Source organism: Panulirus ornatus, chromosome 11 (genome assembly GCF_036320965.1).
Source record: "Panulirus ornatus isolate Po-2019 chromosome 11, ASM3632096v1, whole genome shotgun sequence".
Taxonomy (NCBI): Eukaryota; Metazoa; Arthropoda; class Malacostraca; order Decapoda; family Palinuridae; genus Panulirus; species Panulirus ornatus.
Window position 1 is genome coordinate 1407988 of NC_092234.1, and position 23219 is coordinate 1431206.

At 42.5% G+C, this 23219-nt stretch overlaps 1 protein-coding gene across 2 annotated transcripts in view; it reads left to right on the forward strand.

Annotated features, from left to right (window-relative positions):
- Nucleotides 1-350: 350 nt before the first annotated feature.
- Grp170 (Grp170 co-chaperone) overlaps nt 351-23219 on the forward strand; it is a 201341-nt gene continuing 178472 nt past the window's right edge. Inside the window, exons 1-2 of one of the 2 annotated variants that reach the window (XM_071666297.1) lie at nt 351-553; nt 21750-21882. In XM_071666297.1, the coding sequence (XP_071522398.1) occupies nt 21757-21882 (126 nt within the window). In that variant the 5' untranslated portion in view covers nt 351-553; nt 21750-21756. Of the gene's footprint in view, nt 576-21749; nt 21883-23219 lie in introns of both variants that reach the window. The other variant, XM_071666296.1, reaches the window with a different exon arrangement.

The following is a 23219-nucleotide window of genomic DNA, read 5'->3' on the forward strand; positions in this document are numbered from 1 at the left end:
TCGTGAAAACAATAGCAGTTTACTGCATATGATCTTCCTCATTCAAAGATAAGAAATACAAAACGGATCGGACGATAGTAATTATAGAAACATAAATCGTATGTACGCTTTTCTTTTTCACTTTCTAAACTATAGGGTATCACCCATTGTTTATTTAATCAGAAAACCATACGCATTTACCGTAAAAACATAAAACAGTCGTTAATATGGTAAACATAATAGATCCAACAGACATACCCTTTTCATAACAGTGAAGTATTACCATATTATGTCTTACTGCTCGACCTTCATTTCTTCATTATTTACAATGATTTATTTGTTAATGAAATTAGGTTAAGGAAATCGAGAGAGGGCGGGCAGAGAGAAGGTGATGGTTGGTATGGCAACTGGCCATCCGACCAATCAGGCAGCGCCACACCAGGTTGTGTTATGGTAGCAGCGTGGAAGACCGGCCTTTGATTCCTTTCACAATATCCTTGTTTACACGTCGAGTGAGGAAAACCTGAACCCAAGACCTGGCTAGGGGGACCAGGAACAACCGATAAAATTACAGGTCAGGAGAGGAATATGGTAAAGTAAGGGTAAAACGAGCGATAGTTTGGTTCTTGGGTGACATTTCCAGTGACAATCAGCTGTTAATCTTTGTAGCATGTTCAGCTGATGTGATGTTAACATTGTATGTATATGTTGCTGTACCACTTAACTGACGGTAGGATGTGTCTAAGATGACTTATAAGTTGACCTTGTGGGATAAGGAAGATAAGTTGTCAGGTGTACATCAGGTTCTGATATGTTTTATTTTACCTTATGTTGAGCTATATAAATATTATTTTATTTACTTGGAAGGTGGAAGCCAAGCGAACGTTTGCATGGCTCAAGACTACCCAGTTCTATTTCAGAGGGTCTGGTCTAGTGTTTGGGATCAAGTTTGTGGGATTTTTCCTTCACGGCCGCCTTGATCAAGCCAAAGATGAATATATCCTGTAAAATATTGTCAAAACTATTTCATGCTGTACGTTTGGATTATTCACTGGTTATGTAAAATATAATTTAATGGTTTTCTGCACCGGTATCTGATTGGTCCGTCAATTGTACATTAGTGTTTAGATAATACAATACCATTGGTAAAACATTTGTGTTATTTTATTAAGTGATGATTGATACGGTGATAGAAGCTACGGTTAAGTATATTAGGGAAAATGTAGTATGTTTTCTTATAGTAACTGACGTGTTATGAGCATCCACAATGGTGATGGTGTAGGGTGAAATTAGTATAGCTCAAGAAATTTAATAGAAAGATGCATCAAAACTCCCATGTTTGGAAATCAGATTTTAAAGTTTAAATATTTAAAGGGTGAAGTTAAGATATTAAAAGATGTGCTCTTAACTTTGCTTTTCCAGAGAAGGAGATGGTATAGGAAGATTATTGGATTATGTATGTATCTTCTATTACCTTTGAATATTATAGTTTAGTTCTGCCGTACTAGTGTAGTGTTTAGAGAATGTCAGTTGTAGAGCATCATATCTGGTTGATCTCCACAACACTATCAGCATTGGATATTGTTTGATTATATTCTGCAATTGCTAGGCTATTGTATAGATAATACAGTATTTCAATATATATATATATATATATATATATATATATATATATATATATATGGAGAGAGATGGGTGATTATTGGTGCATATGCACCTGTGCATGAGAAGAAAGATCATGAGGCAAGTGTTTTGGAGCACCTGAATGAGTGTTAGTGGTTTTGATGCACGAGACCGGGTTATAGTGATGGGTGATTTGAATGCAAAGCTGAGTAATGTGGCAGTTGAGGGAATAATTGTTATACATGGGGTGTTCAGTGTTGTAAATGGAAATGGTGAAGAGCTTGTAGATTTATGTGCTGAAAAAGGACTGGTGATTGGGAATACCTGGTTTAAAAAGCGAGATATACATAAGTATACGTATGTAAGTAGGAGAGATGGCCAGAGAGCGTTATTGGATTACGTGTTAATTGACAGGCGTGCGAAAGAGAGACTTTTGGATGTTAATGTGCTGAGAGGTGCAACTGGAGGGATGTCTGATCATTATCTTGTGGAGGCTAAGGTGAAGATTTGTATGGATTTTCAGAAGAGTGAATGTTGGGGTGAAGAGGGTGGTGAGAGTAAGTGAGCTTGGGAAGGGGACTTGTGTGAGGAAGTACCAGGAGAGACTGAGTACAGAATGGAAAAAGGTGAGAACAATGGAAGTAAGGGGAGTGGGGAAGGAATGGGATGTATTTAGGGAATCGGTGATGGATTGCGCAAAAGATGCTTGTGGCATGAGAAGAGTGGGAGGTGGGTTGATTAGAAAGGGTAGTGAATGGTGGGATGAAGAAGTAAGATTATTAGTGAAAGAGAAGAGAGAGGCATTTGGACGATTTTTGCAGGGAAAAAATGCAATTGAGTGGGAGATGTATAAAAGAAAGAGACAGGAGGTCAAGAGAAAGGTGCAAGAGGTGGAAAAGAGGGCAAATGAGAGTTGGGGTGAGAGAGTATCATTAAATTTTAGGGAGAATAAAAAGATGTTCTGGAAGGAGGTAAATAAAGTGCGTAAGACAAGGGAGCAAATGGGAACTTCAGTGAAGGGCACAAATGGGGAGGTGATAACAAGTAGTGGTGATGTGAGAAGGAGATGGAGTGAGTATTTTGAAGGTTTGTTGAATGTGTTTGATGATAGAGTGGCAGATATAGGGTGTTTTGGTCGAGGTGGTGTGCAAAGTGAGAGGGTTAGGGAAAATGATTTGGTAAACAGAGAAGAGGTAGTAAAAGCTTTGCCGAAGATGAAAGCCGGCAAGGCAGCAGGTTTGGATGGTATTGCAGTGGAATTTATTAAAAAAGGGGGTGACTGTATTGTTGACTGGTTAGTAAGGTTATTTATTGTATGTATGACTCATGGTGAGGTGCCTGAGGATTGGTGGAATGCGTGCATAGTGCCATTGTACAAAGGCAAAGGGGATAAGAGTGAGTGCTCAAATTACAGAGGTATAAGTTTGTTGAGTGTTCCTGGCAAATTGTATGGGAGGGTATTGATTGAGAGGGTGAAGGCATGTACAGAGCATCAGATTGGGGAAGAGCAGTGTGGTTTCAGAAGTGGTAGAGGATGTGTGGATCAGGTGTTTGATTTGAAGAATGTATGTGAGAAATACTTAGAAAAGCAAATGGATTTGTATGTAGCATTTATGGATCTGGAGAAGGCATATGATAGAGTTGATAGAGATGCTCTGTGGAAAGTATTAAGAATATATGGTGTGGGAGGCAAGTTGTTAGAAGCAGTGAAAAGTTTTTATCGAGGATGTAAGGCATGTGTACGTGTAGGAAGAGAGGAAAGTGATTGGTTCTCAGTGAATGTAGGTTTGCGGCAGGGGTGTGTGATGTCTCCATGGTTGTTTAATTTGTTTATGGATGGGGTTGTTAGGGAAGTGAATGCAAGAGTTTTGGAAAGAGGGGCAAGTATGAAGTCTGTTGTGGATGAGAGAGCTTGGGAAGCGAGTCAGTTGTTGTTCACTGATGATACAGCGCTGGTGGCTGATTCATGTGAGAAACTGCAGAAGCTGGTGACTGAGTTTGGTAAAGTGTGTGAAAGAAGAAAGTTAAGAGCAAATGTGAATAAGAGCAAGGTTATTAGGTACAGTAGGGTAGAGGGTCAAGTCAATTGGGAGGTAACTTTGAATGGAGAAAAACTGGAGGAAGTAAAGTGTTTTAGATATCTGAGAGTGGATCTGGCAGCGGATGGAAACATGGAAGCGGAAGTGAATCATAGGGTGGGGGAGGGGGCGAAAATCCTGGGAGCTTTGAAGAATGTGTGGAAGTCGAGAACATTATCTCGGAAAGCAAAATTGGGTATGTTTGAAGGAATAGTGGTTCCAACAATGTTGTATGGTTGCGAGGTGTGGGCTATGGATAGAGTTGTGCGCAGGAGGGTGGCTGTGCTGGAAATGAGATGTTTGAGGACAATATGTGGTGTGAGGTGGTTTGATCGAGTAAGTAATATAAGGGTAAGAGAGATGTTTGGAAATAAAATGAGCGTGGTTGAGAGAGCAGAAGAGGTTGTTTTGAAATGGTTTGTGCACATGGAGAGAATGAGAGAGTAAAGATTGACCAAGAGGATATATGTGTTGGAGGTGGAGGGAACGAGAAGTGGGAGACCAAATTGGAGGTGGAAAGATGGAGTGAAAAAGATTTTGAGTGATCGGGGCCTGAACATGCAGGAGGGTGAAAGGCGGGCAAGGAATAGAGTGAATTGGATCCATATGGTATACCGGGGTTGACGTGCTGTCAATGGATTGAATCAGGGCATGTGAAGCGTCTGGGGTAGGCCATGGAAAGTTTTGTGGGGCCTGGATGTGGAAAGGGAGCTGTGGTTTCAGGCATTATTGCATGACAGCTAGAGACTGAGTGTCAATGAATGGGGCCTTTCTTTGTCTTTTCCTAGCGCTACCTCGCACACATGAGGGGGAGAGGGATGTTATTCCATGTGTGGTGAGGTGGCGATGGGAATGAATAAAGGCAGACAGTGTGAATTGTGTGCATGGGTATATATGTATGTGTCTATGTGTGTATATTATTATTTTATTATTATACTTTGTCGCTGTCTCCCGCGTTTGCGAGGTAGCGCAAGGAAACAGACGAAAGAACTGGCCCAACCCCCCCCCCCCATACACATGTATATACATACGTCCACACACACAAATATACATACCTACACAGCTTTCCATGGTTTACCCCAGACGCTTCACATGCCCTGCTTCAATCCACTGACAGCACGTCAACCCCGGTATACCACATCGCTCCAATTCACTCTATTCCTTGCCCTCCTTTCACCCTCCTGCATGTTCAGGCCCCGATCACACAAAATCTTTTTCACTCCATCTTTCCACCTCCAATTTGGTCTCCCTCTTCTCCTTGTTCCCTCCACCTCCGACACATATATCCTCTTGGTCAATCTTTCCTCACTCATCCTCTCCATGTGCCCAAACCACTTCAAAACACCCTCTTCTGCTCTCTCAACCATGCTCTTTTTATTTCCACACATCTCTCTTACCCTTACGTTACTCACTCGATCAAACCACCTCACACCACACATTGTCCTCAAACATCTCATTTCCAGCACATCCATCCTCCTGCGCACAACTCTATCCATAGCCCACGCCTCGCAACCATACAACATTGTTGGAACCACTATTCCTTCAAACATACCCATTTTTGCTTTCCGAGACAATGTTCTCGACTTCCACACATTCTTCAAGGCCCCCAGGATGTTCGCCCCCTCCCCCACCCTATGATCCACTTCCGCTTCCATGGTTCCATCCGCTGCCAGATCCACTCCCAGATATCTAAAACACTTCACTTCCTCCAGTTTTTCTCCATTCAAACTCACCTCCCAATTGACTTGACCCTCAACCCTACTGTACCTAATAACCTTGCTCTTATTCACATTTACTCTTAACTTTCTTCTTCCACACACTTTTCCAAACTCAGTCACCAGCTTCTGCAGTTTCTCACATGAATCAGCCACCAGCGCTGTATCATCAGCGAACAACAACTGACTCACTTCCCAAGCTCTCTCATCCCTAACAGACTTCATACTTGCCCCTCTTTCCAAAACTCTTGCATTTACCTCCCTAACAACCCCATCCATAAACAAATTAAACAACCATGGAGACATCACACACCCCTGCCGCAAACCTACATTCACTGAGAACCAATCACTTTCCTCTCTTCCTACACGTACACATGCCTTACATCCTCGATAAAAACTTTTCACTGCTTCTAACAACTTTCCTCCCACACCATATATTCTTAATACCTCCCACAGAGCATCTCTATCAACTCTATCATATGCCTTCTCCAGATCCATAAATGCTACATACAAATCCATTTGCTTTTCTAAGTATTTCTCACATACATTCTTCAAAGCAAACACCTGATCCACACATCCTCTACCACTTCTGAAACCACACTGCTCTTCCCCAATCTGATGCTCTGTACATGCCTTCACCCTCTCAATCAATACCCTCCCATATAATTTACCAGGAATACTCAACAAACTTATACCTCTGTAAGGGAAGGAGTAGCAATACTCCTGAAACAGGAGTTGTGGGAGTATGTGATAGAGTGTAAGAAAGTAAATTCTCGATTAATATGGGTAAAACTGAAAGTTGATGGAGAGAGGTGGGTGATTATTGGTGCATATGCACCTGGGCATGAAAAGAAAGATCAAGAGAGGCAAGTGTTTTGGGAGCAGCTGAATGAGTGTGTTAGTGGTTTTGATGCACGAGACCAGGTCATAGTGATGGGTGATTTGAATGCAAAGGTGAGTAATGTGGCAGTTGAGGGAATAATTGGTATACATGGGGTGTTCAGTGTTGTAAATGGAAATGGTGAAGAGCTTGTAGATTTATGTGCTGAAAAAGGACTGATGATTGGGAATACCTGGTTTAAAAAGCGAGATATACATAAGTATACTTATGTAAGTAGGAGAGATGGCCAGAGAGCGTTATTGGATTACGTGTTAATTGACAGGCGTGCGAAAGAGAGACTTTTGGATGTTAAGGTGCTGAGAGGTGCAACTGGAAGGATGTCTGATCATTATCTTGTGGAGGCTAAGGTGAAGATTTGTATGGGTTTTCAGAAAAGAAGAGTGAATGTTGGGGTGAAGAGGGTGGTGAGAGTAAGTGAGCTTGAGAAGGAGACCTGTGTGAGGAAGTACCAGGAGAGACTGAGTACAGAATGGAAAAAGGTGAGAACAATGGAAGTAAGGGGAGTGGGGGAGGAATGGGATGTATTTAGGGAATCAGTGATGGATTGCGCAAAAGATGCTTGTGGCATGAGAAGAGTGGGAGGTGGGTTGATTAGAAAGGGTAGTGAGTGGAGGGATGAAGATGTAAGAGTATTAGTGAAAGAGAAGAGAGAGGCATTTGGACGATTTTTGCAGGGAAAAAATGCAATTGAGTGGGAGATGTATAAAAGAGACAGGAGGTCAAGAGAAAGGGTGCAAGAGGTGAAAAAAAGGGCAAATGAGAGTTGGGGTGAGAGAGTATCATTAAAATTTAGGGAGAATAAAAAGATGTTCTGGAAGGAGGTAAATAAAGTGCGTAAGACAAGGGAGCAAATGGGAACTTCGGTGAAGGGCGCAAGTGGGGAGGTGATAACAAGTAGTGGTGATGTGAGAAGGAGATGGAGTGAGTATTTTGAAGGTTTTTTGAATGTGTTTGATGATAGAGTGGCAGATATAGGGTGTTTTGGTCAAGGTGGTGTGCAAAGTGAGAGGGTTAGGGAAAATGATTTGGTAAACAGAGAAGAGGTAGTGAAAGCTTTGCGGAAGATGAAAGCCGGCAAGGCAGCAGGTTTGGATGGTATTGCAGTGGAATTTATTAAAAAAGGGGGTGACTGTATTGTTGACTGGTTGGTAAGGTTATTTAATGTATGTATGACTCATGGTGAGGTGCCTGAGGATTGGCGGAATGCGTGCATAGTGCCATTGTACAAAGGCAAAGGGGATAAGAGTGAGTGCTCAAATTACAGTGTGTATATATATGTGTATATTGAGATGTATGGGTATGTATATTTGCCATTTCTTTCGTCTGTTTCCTTGCGCTACCTCGCAAACGCGGGAGACAGCGACAAAGCAAAAAAGAAAAAAGTATATATATATATATATATATATATATATATATATATATATATATATATATATATATATATTTTATTTTATTATACTTTGTCGCTGTCTCCTGCGTTTGCGAGGTAGCGCAAGGAAACAGACGAAAGAAATGGCCCAACCCCCCCATACACATGTATATACATACGTCCACACACGCAAATATACATACCTACACAGCTTTCCATGGCTTACCGCAGACGTTTCACATGCCTTGATTCAATCCACTGACAGCACGTCAACCCCGGTATACCACATCGCTCCAATTCACTCTATTCCTTGCCCTCCTTTCACCCTACTGCATGTTCAGGCCCCGATCACACAAAATCTTTTTCACTCCATCTTTCCACCTCCAATTTGGTCTCCCTCTTCTCCTTGTTCCCTCCACCTCCGACACATATATCCTCTTGGTCAATCTTTCCTCACTCATCCTCTCCATGTGCCCAATCCACTTCAAAACACCCTCTTCTGCTCTCTCAACCACGCTCTTTTTATTTCCACACATCTCTCTTACCCTTACGTTACTCACTCGATCAAACCACCTCACACCACACATTGTCCTCAAACATCTCATTTCCAGCACATCCACCCTCCTGCACACAACTCTATCCATAGCCCACGCCTCGCAACCATACAACATTGTTGGAACCACTATTCCTTCAAACATACCCATTTTTGCTTTCCGAGACAATGTTCTCGACTTCCACACATTCTTCAAGGCCCCCAGGATGTTCGCCCCCTCCCCCACCCTATGATCCACTTCCGCTTCCATGGTTCCATCCGCTGCCAGATCCACTCCCAGATATCTAAAACACTTCACTTCCTCCAGTTTTTCTCCATTCAAACTCACCTCCCAATTGACTTGACCCTCAACCCTACTGTACCTAATAACCTTGCTCTTATTCACATTTACTCTTAACTTTCTTCTTCCACACACTTTTCCAAACTCAGTCACCAGCTTCTGCAGTTTCTCACATGAATCAGCCACCAGCGCTGTATCATCAGCGAACAACAACTGACTCACTTCCCAAGCTCTCTCATCCCTAACAGACTTCATACTTGCCCCTCTTTCCAAAACTCTTGCATTTACCTCCCTAACAACCCCATCCATAAACAAATTAAACAACCATGGAGACATCACACACCCCTGCCGCAAACCTACATTCACTGAGAACCAATCACTTTCCTCTCTTCCTACACGTACACATGCCTTACATCCTCGATAAAAACTTTTCACTGCTTCTAACAACTTTCCTCCCACACCATATATTCTTAATACCTTCCACAGAGCATCTCTATCAACTCTATCATATGCCTTCTCCAGATCCATAAATGCTACATACAAATCCATTTGCTTTTCTAAGTATTTCTCACATACATTCTTCAAAGCAAACACCTGATCCACACATCCTCTACCACTTCTGAAACCACACTGCTCTTCCCCAATCTGATGCTCTGTACATGCCTTCACCCTCTCAATCAATACCCTCCCATATAATTTACCAGGAATACTCAACAAACTTATACCTCTGTAAGGGAAGGAGTAGCAATACTCCTGAAACAGGAGTTGTGGGAGTATGTGATAGAGTGTAAGAAAGTAAATTCTCGATTAATATGGGTAAAACTGAAAGTTGATGGAGAGAGGTGGGTGATTATTGGTGCATATGCACCTGGGCATGAAAAGAAAGATCAAGAGAGGCAAGTGTTTTGGGAGCAGCTGAATGAGTGTGTTAGTGGTTTTGATGCACGAGACCAGGTCATAGTGATGGGTGATTTGAATGCAAAGGTGAGTAATGTGGCAGTTGAGGGAATAATTGGTATACATGGGGTGTTCAGTGTTGTAAATGGAAATGGTGAAGAGCTTGTAGATTTATGTGCTGAAAAAGGACTGATGATTGGGAATACCTGGTTTAAAAAGCGAGATATACATAAGTATACTTATGTAAGTAGGAGAGATGGCCAGAGAGCGTTATTGGATTACGTGTTAATTGACAGGCGTGCGAAAGAGAGACTTTTGGATGTTAATGTGCTGAGAGGTGCAACTGGAAGGATGTCTGATCATTATCTTGTGGAGGCTAAGGTGAAGATTTGTATGGGTTTTCAGAAAAGAAGAGTGAATGTTGGGGTGAAGAGGGTGGTGAGAGTAAGTGAGCTTGAGAAGGAGACCTGTGTGAGGAAGTACCAGGAGAGACTGAGTACAGAATGGAAAAAGGTGAGAACAATGGAAGTAAGGGGAGTGGGGGAGGAATGGGATGTATTTAGGGAATCAGTGATGGATTGCGCAAAAGATGCTTGTGGCATGAGAAGAGTGGGAGGTGGGTTGATTAGAAAGGGTAGTGAGTGGTGGGATGAAGATGTAAGAGTATTAGTGAAAGAGAAGAGAGAGGCATTTGGACGATTTTTGCAGGGAAAAAATGCAATTGAGTGGGAGATGTATAAAAGAGACAGGAGGTCAAGAGAAAGGGTGCAAGAGGTGAAAAAAAGGGCAAATGAGAGTTGGGGTGAGAGAGTATCATTAAATTTTAGGGAGAATAAAAAGATGTTCTGGAAGGAGGTAAATAAAGTGCGTAAGACAAGGGAGCAAATGGGAACTTCGGTGAAGGGCGCAAGTGGGGAGGTGATAACAAGTAGTGGTGATGTGAGAAGGAGATGGAGTGAGTATTTTGAAGGTTTTTTGAATGTGTTTGATGATAGAGTGGCAGATATAGGGTGTTTTGGTCAAGGTGGTGTGCAAAGTGAGAGGGTTAGGGAAAATGATTTGGTAAACAGAGAAGAGGTAGTGAAAGCTTTGCGGAAGATGAAAGCCGGCAAGGCAGCAGGTTTGGATGGTATTGCAGTGGAATTTATTAAAAAAGGGGGTGACTGTATTGTTGACTGGTTGGTAAGGTTATTTAATGTATGTATGACTCATGGTGAGGTGCCTGAGGATTGGCGGAATGCGTGCATAGTGCCATTGTACAAAGGCAAAGGGGATAAGAGTGAGTGCTCAAATTACAGTGTGTATATATATGTGTATATTGAGATGTATGGGTATGTATATTTGCCATTTCTTTCGTCTGTTTCCTTGCGCTACCTCGCAAACGCGGGAGACAGCGACAAAGCAAAAAAGAAAAAAGTATATATATATATATATATATATATATATATATATATATATATATTTTATTTTATTATACTTTGTCGCTGTCTCCTGCGTTTGCGAGGTAGCGCAAGGAAACAGACGAAAGAAATGGCCCAACCCCCCCATACACATGTATATACATACGTCCACACACGCAAATATACATACCTACACAGCTTTCCATGGCTTACCGCAGACGTTTCACATGCCTTGATTCAATCCACTGACAGCACGTCAACCCCGGTATACCACATCGCTCCAATTCACTCTATTCCTTGCCCTCCTTTCACCCTCCTGCATGTTAAGGCCCCGATCACACAAAATCTTTTTCACTCCATCTTTCCACCTCCAATTTGGTCTCCCTCTTCTCCTTGTTCCCTCCACCTCCGACACATATATCCTCTTGGTCAATCTTTCCTCACTCATCCTCTCCATGTGCCCAAACCACTTCAAAACACCCTCTTCTGCTCTCTCAACCACGCTCTTTTTATTTCCACACATCTCTCTTACCCTTACGTTACTCACTCGATCAAACCACCTCACACCACACATTGTCCTCAAACATCTCATTTCCAGCACATCCACCCTCCTGCACACAACTCTATCCATAGCCCACGCCTCGCAACCATACAACATTGTTGGAACCACTATTCCCTCAAACATGCCCATTTTTGCTTTCCGAGATAATGTTCTCGACTTCCACACATTCTTCAATGCTCCCAGGATGTTCGCCCCCTCCCCCACCCTATGATCCACTTCTGCTTCCATGGTTCCATCCGCTGCCAGATCCACTCCCAGATATCTAAAACACTTTACTTCACCAACTTCTGCAGTTTCTCACACGAATCAGCCACCAGCGCTGTATCATCAGAGAACAACAACTGACTCGCTTCCCAAGCTCTCATCCACAACAGACTGCATACTTGCCCCTCTTTCCAAAACTCTTGCACTCACCTCCCTAACAACCCCATCCATAAACAAATAAAACAACCATGGAGACATCACACACCCCTGCCGCAAACCTACATTCACTGAGAACCAATCACTTTCCTCTCTTCCTACACGTACACATGCCTTACATCCTCGATAAAAACTTTTCACTGCTTCTAACAACTTGCCTCCCACACCATATATTCTTAATACCTTCCACAGAGCATCTCTATCAACTCTATCATATGCCTTCTCCAGATCCATAAATGCTACATACAAATCCATTTGCTTTTCTAAGTATTTCTCACATACATTCTTCAAAGCAAACACCTGATCCACACATCCTCTACCACTTCTGAAACCACACTGCTCTTCCCCAATTTGATGCTCTGTACATGCCTTCACCCTCTCAATCAATACCCTCTCATACAATTTGCCAGGAATACTCAACAAACTTATACCTCTGTAATTTGAGCACTCACTCTTATCCCCTTTGCCTTTGTACAATGGCACTATGCACGCATTCCGCCAATCCTCAGGCACCTCACCATGAGTCATACATACATTAAATAAGCTTACCAACCAGTCAACAATACAGTCACCCCCTTTTTTAATAAATTCCACTGCAATACCATCCAAACCTGCTGCCTTGCCGGCTTTCATCTTCCGCAAAGCTTTTACTAGGTACAGTAGGGTTGAGGGTCAAGTCAATTGGGAGGTGAGTTTGAATGGAGAAAAACTGGAGGAAGTGAAGTGTTTTAGATATCTGGGAGTGGATCTGGCAGTGGATGGAAACATGGAAGCGAAAGTGGATCATAGGGTGGGGGAGGGGGCGAAAATTCTGGGAGCCTTGAAGAATGTGTGGAAGTCGAGAACATTATCTCGGAAAGCAAAAATGGGTATGTTTGAAGGAATAGTGGTTCCAACAATGTTGTATGGTTGCGAGGCGTGGACTATGGCTAGAGTTGTGCGCAGGAAAATGGATGTGCTGGAAATGAGATGTTTGAGGACAATGTGTGGTGTGAGGTGGTTTGATCGAGTAAGTAACGTAAGGGTAAGAGAGATGTGTGGAAATAAAAAGAGCGTGGTTGAGAGAGCAGAAGAGGGTGTTTTGAAATGGTTTGGTCACATGGAGAGAATGAGTGAGGAAAGATTGACCAAGAGGATATATGTGTCGGAGGTGGAGGGAACGAGGAGAAGAGGGAGACCAAATTGGAGGTGGAAAGATGGAGTGAAAAAGATTTTGTGTGATCGGGGCCTGAACATGCAGGAGGGTGAAAGGAGTGCAAGGAATAGAGTGAATTGGAGCGATGTGGTATACCGGGGTTGACGTGCTGTCAGTGGATTGAATCAAGGCATGTGAAGCGTCTGGGGTAAACCATGGAAAGCTGTGTAGGTATGTATATTTGCGTGTGTGGACGTATGTATATACATGTGTATGGGGGTGGGTTGGGCCATTTCTTTCGTCTGTTTCCTTGCGCTACCTCGCAAACGCGGGAGACAGCGACAAGGCAAAAAAATATGTATATATATATGAGAGAGCGGAGGGGGTGTTTTGAAGTGGTTTGGGCGCGTGGAGAGGATGAGTGGGGGGGGTTGACCGGGAGGATGTGTGTGTCGGAGGTGGAGGGAGCGAGGAAAAGGGGGGGACCGAATTGGAGGTGGAAGGGTGGAGTGAGGGGGATTTTGTGTGGTCGGGGCCTGGGCGTGGGTGGAGGGCGGGGAGTGGAGTGAGTTGGAGCGGTGTGGTGTGCCGGAGTTGACGTGCTGTCGGTGGATTGAATCAGGGCGTGTGGGGCGTCTGGGGTAGACCGTGGAGGGCTGTGTGGGTGTGTATATTTGCGTGTGTGGACGTGTGTGTGTGCATATGTGTGGGGGGGGTTGGGCCGTTTCTTTCGTCTGTTTCCTTGCGCTGCCTCGCAGGCGCGGGAGACGGCGACAAATTTATTAAAAAAGGGGGTGACTGTATTGTTGACTGGTTGGTAAGGTTATTTAATGTATGTATGACTCATGGTGAGGTGCCTGAGGATTGGCGGAATGCGTGCATAGTGCCATTGTACAAAGGCAAAGGGGATAAGAGTGAGTGCTCAAATTACAGAGGTATAAGTTTGTTGAGTATTCCTGGTAAACTATATGGGAGGGTATTGATTGAGAGGGTGAAGGCATGTACAGAGCATCAGATTGGGGAAGAGCAGTGCGGTTTCAGAAGTGGTAGAGGATGTGTGGATCAGGTGTTTGCTTTGAAGAATGTATGTGAGAAATACTTAGAAAAGCAAATGGATTTGTATGTAGCATTTATGGATCTGGAGAAGGCATATGATAGAGTTGATAGAGATGCTCTGTGGAAGGTATTAAGAATATATGGTGTGGGAGGCAAGTTGTTAGAAGCAGTGAAAAGTTTTTATCGAGGATGTAAGGCATGTGTACGTGTAGGAAGAGAGGAAAGTGATTGGTTCTCAGTGAATGTAGGTTTGCGGCAGGGGTGTGTGATGTCTCCATGGTTGTTTAATTTGTTTATGGATGGGGTTGTTAGGGAGGTAAATGCAAGAGTCCTGGAAAGAGGGGCAAGTATGAAGTCTGTTGGGGATGAGAGAGCTTGGGAAGTGAGTCAGTTGTTGTTCGCTGATGATACAGCGCTGGTGGCTGATTCATGTGAGAAACTGCAGAAGCTGGTGACTGAGTTTGGTAAAGTGTGTGGAAGAAGAAAGTTAAGAGTAAATGTGAATAAGAGCAAGGTTATTAGGTACAGTAGGGTTGAGGGTCAAGTCAATTGGGAGGTGAGTTTGAATGGAGAAAAACTGGAGGAAGTGAAGTGTTTTAGATATCTGGGAGTGGATCTGTCAGCGGATGGAACCATGGAAGCGGAAGTGGATCATAGGGTGGGGGAGGGGGCGAAAATTTTGGGAGCCTTGAAAAATGTGTGGAAGTCGAGAACATTATCTCGGAAAGCAAAAATGGGTATGTTTGAAGGAATAGTGGTTCCAACAATGTTGTATGGTTGCGAGGCGTGGGCTATGGATAGAGTTGTGCGCAGGAGGATGGATGTGCTGGAAATGAGATGTTTGAGGACAATGTGTGGTGTGAGGTGGTTTGATCGAGTAAGTAACGTAAGGGTAAGAGAGATGTGTGGAAATAAAAAGAGCGTGGTTGAGAGAGCAGAAGAGGGTGTTTTGAAATGGTTTGGGCACATGGAGAGAATGAGTGAGGAAAGATTGACCAAGAGGATATATGTGTCGGAGGTGGAGGGAACGAGGAGAAGAGGGAGACCAAATTGGAGGTGGAAAGATGGAGTGAAAAAGATTTTGTGTGATCGGGGCCTGAACATGCAGGAGGGTGAAAGGAGGGCAAGGAATAGAGTGAATTGGAGCGATGTGGTATACAGGGGTTGACGTGCTGTCAGTGGATTGAATCAGGGCATGTGAAGCGTCTGGGGTAAACCATGGAAAGCTGTGTAGGTATGTATATTTGCGTGTGTGGACGTGTGTATGTACGTGTGTATGGGGGTTGGGCCATTTCTTTCGTCTGTTTCCTCGCGCTACCTCGCAAACGCGGGAGACAGCGACAAAGTATAAAAAAAAAAAAAAAAAAAAATATATATATATATATATATATATATATGATCTAGATATATATATTATCCCTGGGGATAGGGGAGAAAGAATACTTCCCACGTATTCCCTGCGTGTCGTAGAAGGTGACTAAAAGGGGAGGGAGCGGGGGGCTGGAAATCCTCCCCTCTCAATTTTTTTTTAATTTTCCAAAAGAAGGAACAGAGAAGGGGGCCAGGTGAGGATATTCCCTCAGTGGCCCAGTTCTCTGTTCTTAACGCTACCTCGCTAACGCGGGAAATGGCGAATAGTTTGAAAAAAATATATATATATATATATATATATATATATATATATATATATATATATATATATATATATATATATATATATATATACTATCCCTGGGGATGGGGAGAAAGAATACTTCCCACGTATTCCCTGCGTGTCATAGAAGGCAACTAAAAGGGGAGGGAGCGGGTGGCTGGAAATCCTCTCCTCTCGTTTTTTTTCAATTTTCCAAAAGAAGGAACAGAGAAGGGGGCCAGGTGAGGATATTCCCTCGAAGGCCCAGTCCTCTGTTCTTAACGCTACCTCGCTATCGCGGGAAATGGCGAATAGTACGAAAGAAAGAAAAAAGAATATATATATATATATATATATATATATATATATATATATATATATATATATATATATTCAAACTATTCGCCATTTCCCGCGTTAGCGAGGTAGCGTTAAGAACAGAGGACTGGGCCTTTGAGGGAATATCCTCACGTGGCCCCCTTCTCTGTTCCTTCTTTTGGAAAATAATAATAAAAAAAAAAAAAACGAAAGGAGAGGATTTCCAGCCCCTCGCTCCCTCCCCTTTTAGTCGCCTTCTACGACACGCAGGGAATACGTGGGAAGTATTCTTTCACCCCTAACCCCAGGGATAATATATATATATATATATATATATATATATATATATATATATATATATATATATAATATATATATAACATATATATATATATATATATATATATATATATATATATATATATATATATATATATATATATATATATATAACTTTTTTTTTTTTTTTATACTTTGTCGCTGTCTCCCGCGTTTGCGAGGTAGCGCAAGGAAACAGACGAAAGAAATGGCCCAACCCCCCCCCCCATACACATGTACATACACATGTCCACACACGCAAATATACATACCTACACAGCTTTCCATGGTTTACCCCAGATGCTTCACATGCCTTGATTCAATCCACTGACAGCACGTCAACCCCTGTATACCACATCGCTCCAATTCACTCTATTCCTTGCCCTCCTTTCACCCTCCTGCATGTTCAGGCCCCGATCACACAAAATCTTTTTCACTCCATCTTTCCACCTCCAATTTGGTCTCCCTCTTCTCCTCGTTCCCTCCACCTCCGACACATATATCCTCTTGGTCAATCTTTCCTCACTCATTCTCTCCATGTGCCCAAACCATTTCAAAACACCCTCTTCTGCTCTCTCAACCACGCTCTTTTTATTTCCACACATCTCTCTTACCCTTACGTTACTTACTCGATCAAACCACCTCACACCACACATTGTCCTCAAACATCTCATTTCCAGCACATCCATCCTCCTGCGCACAACTCTATCCATAGCCCACGCCTCGCAACCATACAGCATTGTTGGAACCACTATTCCTTCAAACATACACATTTTTGCTTTCCGAGATAATGTTCTCGACTTCCACACATTTTTCAAGGCTCCCAAAATTTTCGCCTCCTCCCCCACCCTATGATCCACTTCCACTTCCATGGTTCCATCCGCTGACAGATCCACTCCCAGATATCTAAAACACTTCACTTCCTCCAGTTTTTCTCCATTCAAACTCACCTCCCAATTGACTTGACCCTCAACCCTACTGTACCTAATAACCTTGCTCTTATTCACATTTACTCTTAACTTTCTTCTTCCACACACTTTACCAAACTCAGTCACCAGCTTCTGCAGTTTCTCACATGAATCAGCCACCAGCGCTGTATCATCAGCGAACAACAACTGACTCACTTCCCAAGCTCTCTCATCCCCAACAGACTTCATACTTGCCCCTCTTTCCAGGACTCTTGCATTTACCTCCCTAACAACCCCATCCATAAACAAATTAAACAACCATGGAGACATCACACACCCCTGCCGCAAACCTACATTCACTGAGAACCAATCACTTTCCTCTCTTCCTACACGTACACATGCCTTACATCCTCGACAAAAACTTTTCACTGCTTCTAACAACTTGCCTCCCACACCATATATTCTTAATACCTTCCACAGAGCATCTCTATCAACTCTATCATATGCCTTCTCCAGATCCATAAATGCTACATACAAATCCATTTGCTTTTCTAAGTATTTCTCACATACATTCTTCAAAGCAAACACCTGATCCACACATCCTCTACCACTTCTGAAACCGCACTGCTCTTCCCCAATCTGATGCTCTGTACATGCCTTCACCCTCTCAATCAATACCCTCCCATATAATTTACCAGGAATACTCAACAAACTTATACCTCTGTAATTTGAGCACTCACTCTTATCCCCTTTGGCTTTGTACAATGGCACTATGCACGCATTCCGCCAATCCTCAGGCACCTCACCATGAGTCATACATACATTAAATAACCTTACCAACCAGTCAACAATACAGTCACCCCCTTTTTTAATAAATTCCACTGCAATACCATCCAATCCTGCTGCCTTGCCGGCTTTCATCTTCCGCAAAGCTTTTACTACCTCTTCTCTGTTTACCAAATCATTTTCCCTAACCCTCTCACTTTGCACACCACCTCGACCAAAACACCCTATATCTGCCACTCTGTCATCAGACACATTCAACAAACCTTCAAAATACTCATTCCATCTCCTTCTCACATCACCACTACTTGTTATCACCTCCCCATTTACGCCCTTCACTGAAGTTCCCATTTGCTCCCTTGTCTTACGCACCCTATTTACCTCCTTCCAGAACATCTTTTTATTCTCCCTAAAATTTACTGATAGTCTCTCACCCCAACTCTCATTTGCCCTTTTTTTCACCTCTTGCACCTTTCTCTTGACCTCCTGTCTCTTTCTTTTATACTTCTCCCACTCAATTGCATTTTTTCCCTGCAAAAATCGTCCAAATGCCTCTCTCTTCTCTTTCACTAATACTCTTACTTCTTCATCCCACCACTCACTACCCTTTCTAAACAGCCCACCTCCCACTCTTCTCATGCCACAAGCATCTTTTGCGCAATCCATCACTGATTCCCTAAATACATCCCATTCCTCCCCCACTCCCCTTACTTCCATTGTTCTCACCTTTTTCCATTCTGTACACAGTCTCTCCTGGTACTTCCCCACACAGGTCTCCTTCCCAAGCTCACTTACTCTCACCACCTTCTTCACCCCAACATTCACTCCTCTTTTCTGAAAACCCATACTAATCTTCACCTTAGCCTCCACAAGATAATGATCAGACATCCCTCCAGTTGCACCTCTCAGCACATTAACATCCAAAAGTCTCTCTTTCGCACGCCTGTCAATTAACACGTAATCCAATAACGCTCTCTGGCCATCTCTCCTACTTACATAAGTATACTTATGTATATCTCGCTTTTTAAACCAGGTATTCCCAATCATCAGTCCTTTTTCAGCACATAAATCTACAAGCTCTTCACCATTTCCATTTACAACACTGAACACCCCATGCATACCAATTATTCCCTCAACTGCCACATTACTCACCTTTGCATTCAAATCACCCATCACTATAACCCGGTCTCGTGCATCAAAACCGCTAACACACTCATTCAGCTGCTCCCAAAACACTTGCCTCTCATGATCTTTCTTCTCATGCCCAGGTGCATATGCACCAATAATCACCCACCTCTCTCCATCAACTTTCAATTTTACCCATATTAATCGAGAATTTACTTTCTTACATTCTATCACATACTCCCACAACTCCTGTTTCAGGAGTATTGCTACTCCTTCCCTTGCTCTTATCCTCTCACTAACCCCTGACTTCACTCCCCAGACATTTCCAAACCACTCTTCCCCTTTACCCTTGAGCTTCGTTTCACTCAGAGCCAAAACATCCAGGTTCCTTTCCTCAAACATACTACCTATCTCTCCTTTTTTCACATCTTGGTTACATCCACACACATTTAGGCACCCCACTCTGAGCCTTCGAGGAGGATGATCACTCCCCGCGTGACTCCTTCTTCTGTTTCCCATTTTAGAAAGTTAATACAAGGAGGGGAGGATTTCCGGCCCCCCGCTCCCGTCCCCTCTAGTCGCTTTCTACGACACGCGAGGAATACGTGGGAAGTATTCTTTCACCCCTATCCCCAGGGATAATATACATATATATATACATATACACACACACACACATACACACACATATGCACACACACACACACACACACACACACACACACAGACACACACACATACATACATATACATATGAAAAATGTAAGAAACAATTTAGAAAACAAACTTTTAGCTTGAAATGAATGAAAAAATGAATGTCACATAATGGTTCAACCTCTGGCTATGGAAAAGGAAGTGTACAATTTATTCACACAAACGTCAATAGCAGTTCTCATCAATTTCACCACTGTATCAATAAGCTTCAATGTCTAAGCTACATTTTTCTCCAACTTCACTATTTTCTTGTCAAAAACACCATGCATGAAAACTATCACTCCAGTAACACAACTGTAAACATTTACTTCCCCTTTAAAAGTTCTGGGGAAGTCTGTCTCGATACACTGCGGCGAGGCGACGCGACGCTGACACAATCACTGTCACAATATCACTTCTGCCTCCTCAAGTCAACCTCTCAGCCACAGTGCAGGCCTTCATCGTCGAAATCGGTCTTGCCTTCAGACGTCTTATTGATGTCTCTTTATGCATCTGGCTCTCGTGTTTCCTACACTACATATATATATATATATATATATATATATATATATATATATATATATATATATATATATATATATATATTTTTTTTTTTTTTGCTTTGTCGCTGTCATCCGCGTTTGCGAGGTAGTGCAAGGAGACAGACGAAAGAAATGGCCCAACCCACCCCCATACACATGTATATACATACGTCCACACACGCAAATATACATACCTACACAGCTTCCCATGGTTTACCCCAGATGCTTCACATGCCCTGATTCAATCCACTGACAGCACCTCAACCTCGGTATACCACATCGATCCAGTTCACTCTATTCCTTGCCCTCCTTTCACCCTCCTGCATGTTCAGGCCTCGATCACACAAAATCTTTTTCACTCCATCTTTCCACCTCCAATTTGGTCTCCCACTTCTCCTCGTTCCCTCCACCTCCGACACATATATCCTCTTGGTCAATCTTTCCTCACTCATTCTCTCCATGTGCCCAAACCATTTCAAAACACCCTCTTCTGCTCTCTCAACCACGCTCTTTTTATTTCCACACATCTCTCTTACCCTTACGTTACTTACTCGATCAAACCACCTCACACCACACATTGTCCTCAAACATCTCATTTCCAGCACATCCATCCTCCTGCGCACAACTCTATCCATAGCCCACGCCTCGCAACCATACAACATTGTTGGAACCACTATTCCTTCATACATACCCATTTTTGCTTTCTGAGATAATGTTCTCGACTTCCACACATTCTTCAAGGCTCCCAGAATTTTCGCCCCCTCCCCCACCCTATGATCCACTTCCGCTTCCATGGTTCCATCCGCTGCCAGATCCACTCCCAGATATCTAAAACACTTTACTTCTTCCAGTTTTTCTCCATTCAAACTTACCTCCCAATTGACTTGACCTTCAACCCTACTGTACCTAATAATCTTGCTCTTATTCACATTTACTCTTAACTTTCTTCTTTCACACACTTTACCAAACTCAGTCACCAGCTTCTGCAGTTTCTCACATGAATCAGCCACCAGCGCTGTATCATCAGCGAACAACAACTGACTCGCTTCCCAAGCTCTCTCATCCCCAACAGACTTCATACTTGCCCCTCTTTCCAAAACTCTTGCATTCACCTCCCTAACAACCCCATCCATAAACAAATTAAACAACCATGGAGACATCACACACCCCTGCTGCAAACCTACATTCACTGAGAACCAATCACTTTCCTCTCTTCCTACACGTACACATGCCTTACATCCTCGATAAAAACTTTTCACTGCTTCTAACAACTTGCCCCCCACACCATATATTCTTAATACCTTCCACAGAGCATCTCTATCAACTCTATCATATATGTGTTTATTTTATGTATGTGTGTGTATGTGAGTGGATGGGCCATTCTTCATCTGTCTCCTGGTGCTACCTCGCTGATGCAGGAAACATGAATTAAGTGTAATAAAGCAATGATATTTATTTCAGATACACAATGGTGCTGCCGGGAGTGCGATGGTTGGCTGGATTATTTCTTCTTGCCCTTGTTGGAGAATGTAGTGCAGTCACCATCATGAGCATCGACTTTGGCTCAGAGTGGATGAAAGTTGCGGTTGTTGCTGTAAGTGTCAGGGTTACCGTATATTGGCAAGAACAGTGGCATACCAAGTAGTAGTATGTAGCAGCACCTTATGCTTCAGCCTCATATTTAGATTTTTAGAGGTTTGCAAAGAACAGGGAGCAGATTTCAGTACAGAGACCACATAAAGACTATTCCTGTTGGACTGTAAAGGAGGTGACTTTCATAACACTTGGTGGAAATATTTCTTTTCAACGTAGAGTGCATTATGTTTTAAAGCAATAATAGTCACAATACATATCATTCTTTTCATATACGTGTTCATAGATGCATGATATTTCTTTATGATCGGTGAACTTGGCATTCGGTAAGAACTGCTGAAAGTTTGTCTTAAGAAATTTCATGTAGGTGAATTTGGATAATTTTGAGACTTTTTGGACATGTTGACATATTGTTTCAGTAATTTGTGTTGATGAGTATCATGATATTAATTATATGCTGTTGAGGCTAACCTAGAGGAGGAATAAGGGATATATAAACTCAGATAGGCTTCCCTTGACCTGTGAAAGCTGTATCCACTTCCTGATTTCATTCAGTAAGTCTCTACTGTTATCACATAGCAAAGATACCATTAGTGCCTTTTTTCTAATTTCCCTTAAGCATCAGTGTGCTACAGTTCTGTCACTTGTGTTTCATGTCCTCCCTCAAAAAAGTGTACGAGGAAATTTGTCACCCCTACATCTCTGTATTTTTTTGTGGACATTCTTGTTATAGGATAACCCAAGAACAATATAGAAATTTCATACTGATTCCATAGTTACTCCCTATAGAGTTGAAAAACAGATAAGATTTGGAGCTAAAATTACATAGGTTTGCTTTCTGATTTTTTTCCAATATTATAGTTCAAAATTTCAACAGTATGTATTCTGCATGGACAAAATCCAAATCTCTATTTTCTACTTGTGGTTGGACATAAGTCATTGCAAGTACCTCTTGTTCATCTCTCCATTAAGGTCCATAGGAGCTAGGTGCCTATATAGTAATTGATCTTGGTTTCCTGTCTTCCTTCTTGACAGTGGAAATATCACTCATCATAAGATCAGGGGATGGTATCTCAACATTTACACACATCCACGAATATTTTCCTTTTCCATGTGACTTGTATCTCTTGTTGCTCCTGAGATTTTTTGCAGAAAGTTCACTAAATCATATTGCTCTGTTTTTAAGTGCATATTTCATTTCCACTCTAATTTTTTCCAGTGAAGTTCCTTGGATTTGATAGTTCACTTTTAGTCTATATCATGACATGCTTTGTTTAAAAATGAGTGATTGAAGAAATGATGGAAATACTTTGCTTTTGTTTGTAATGTTGATCTGTC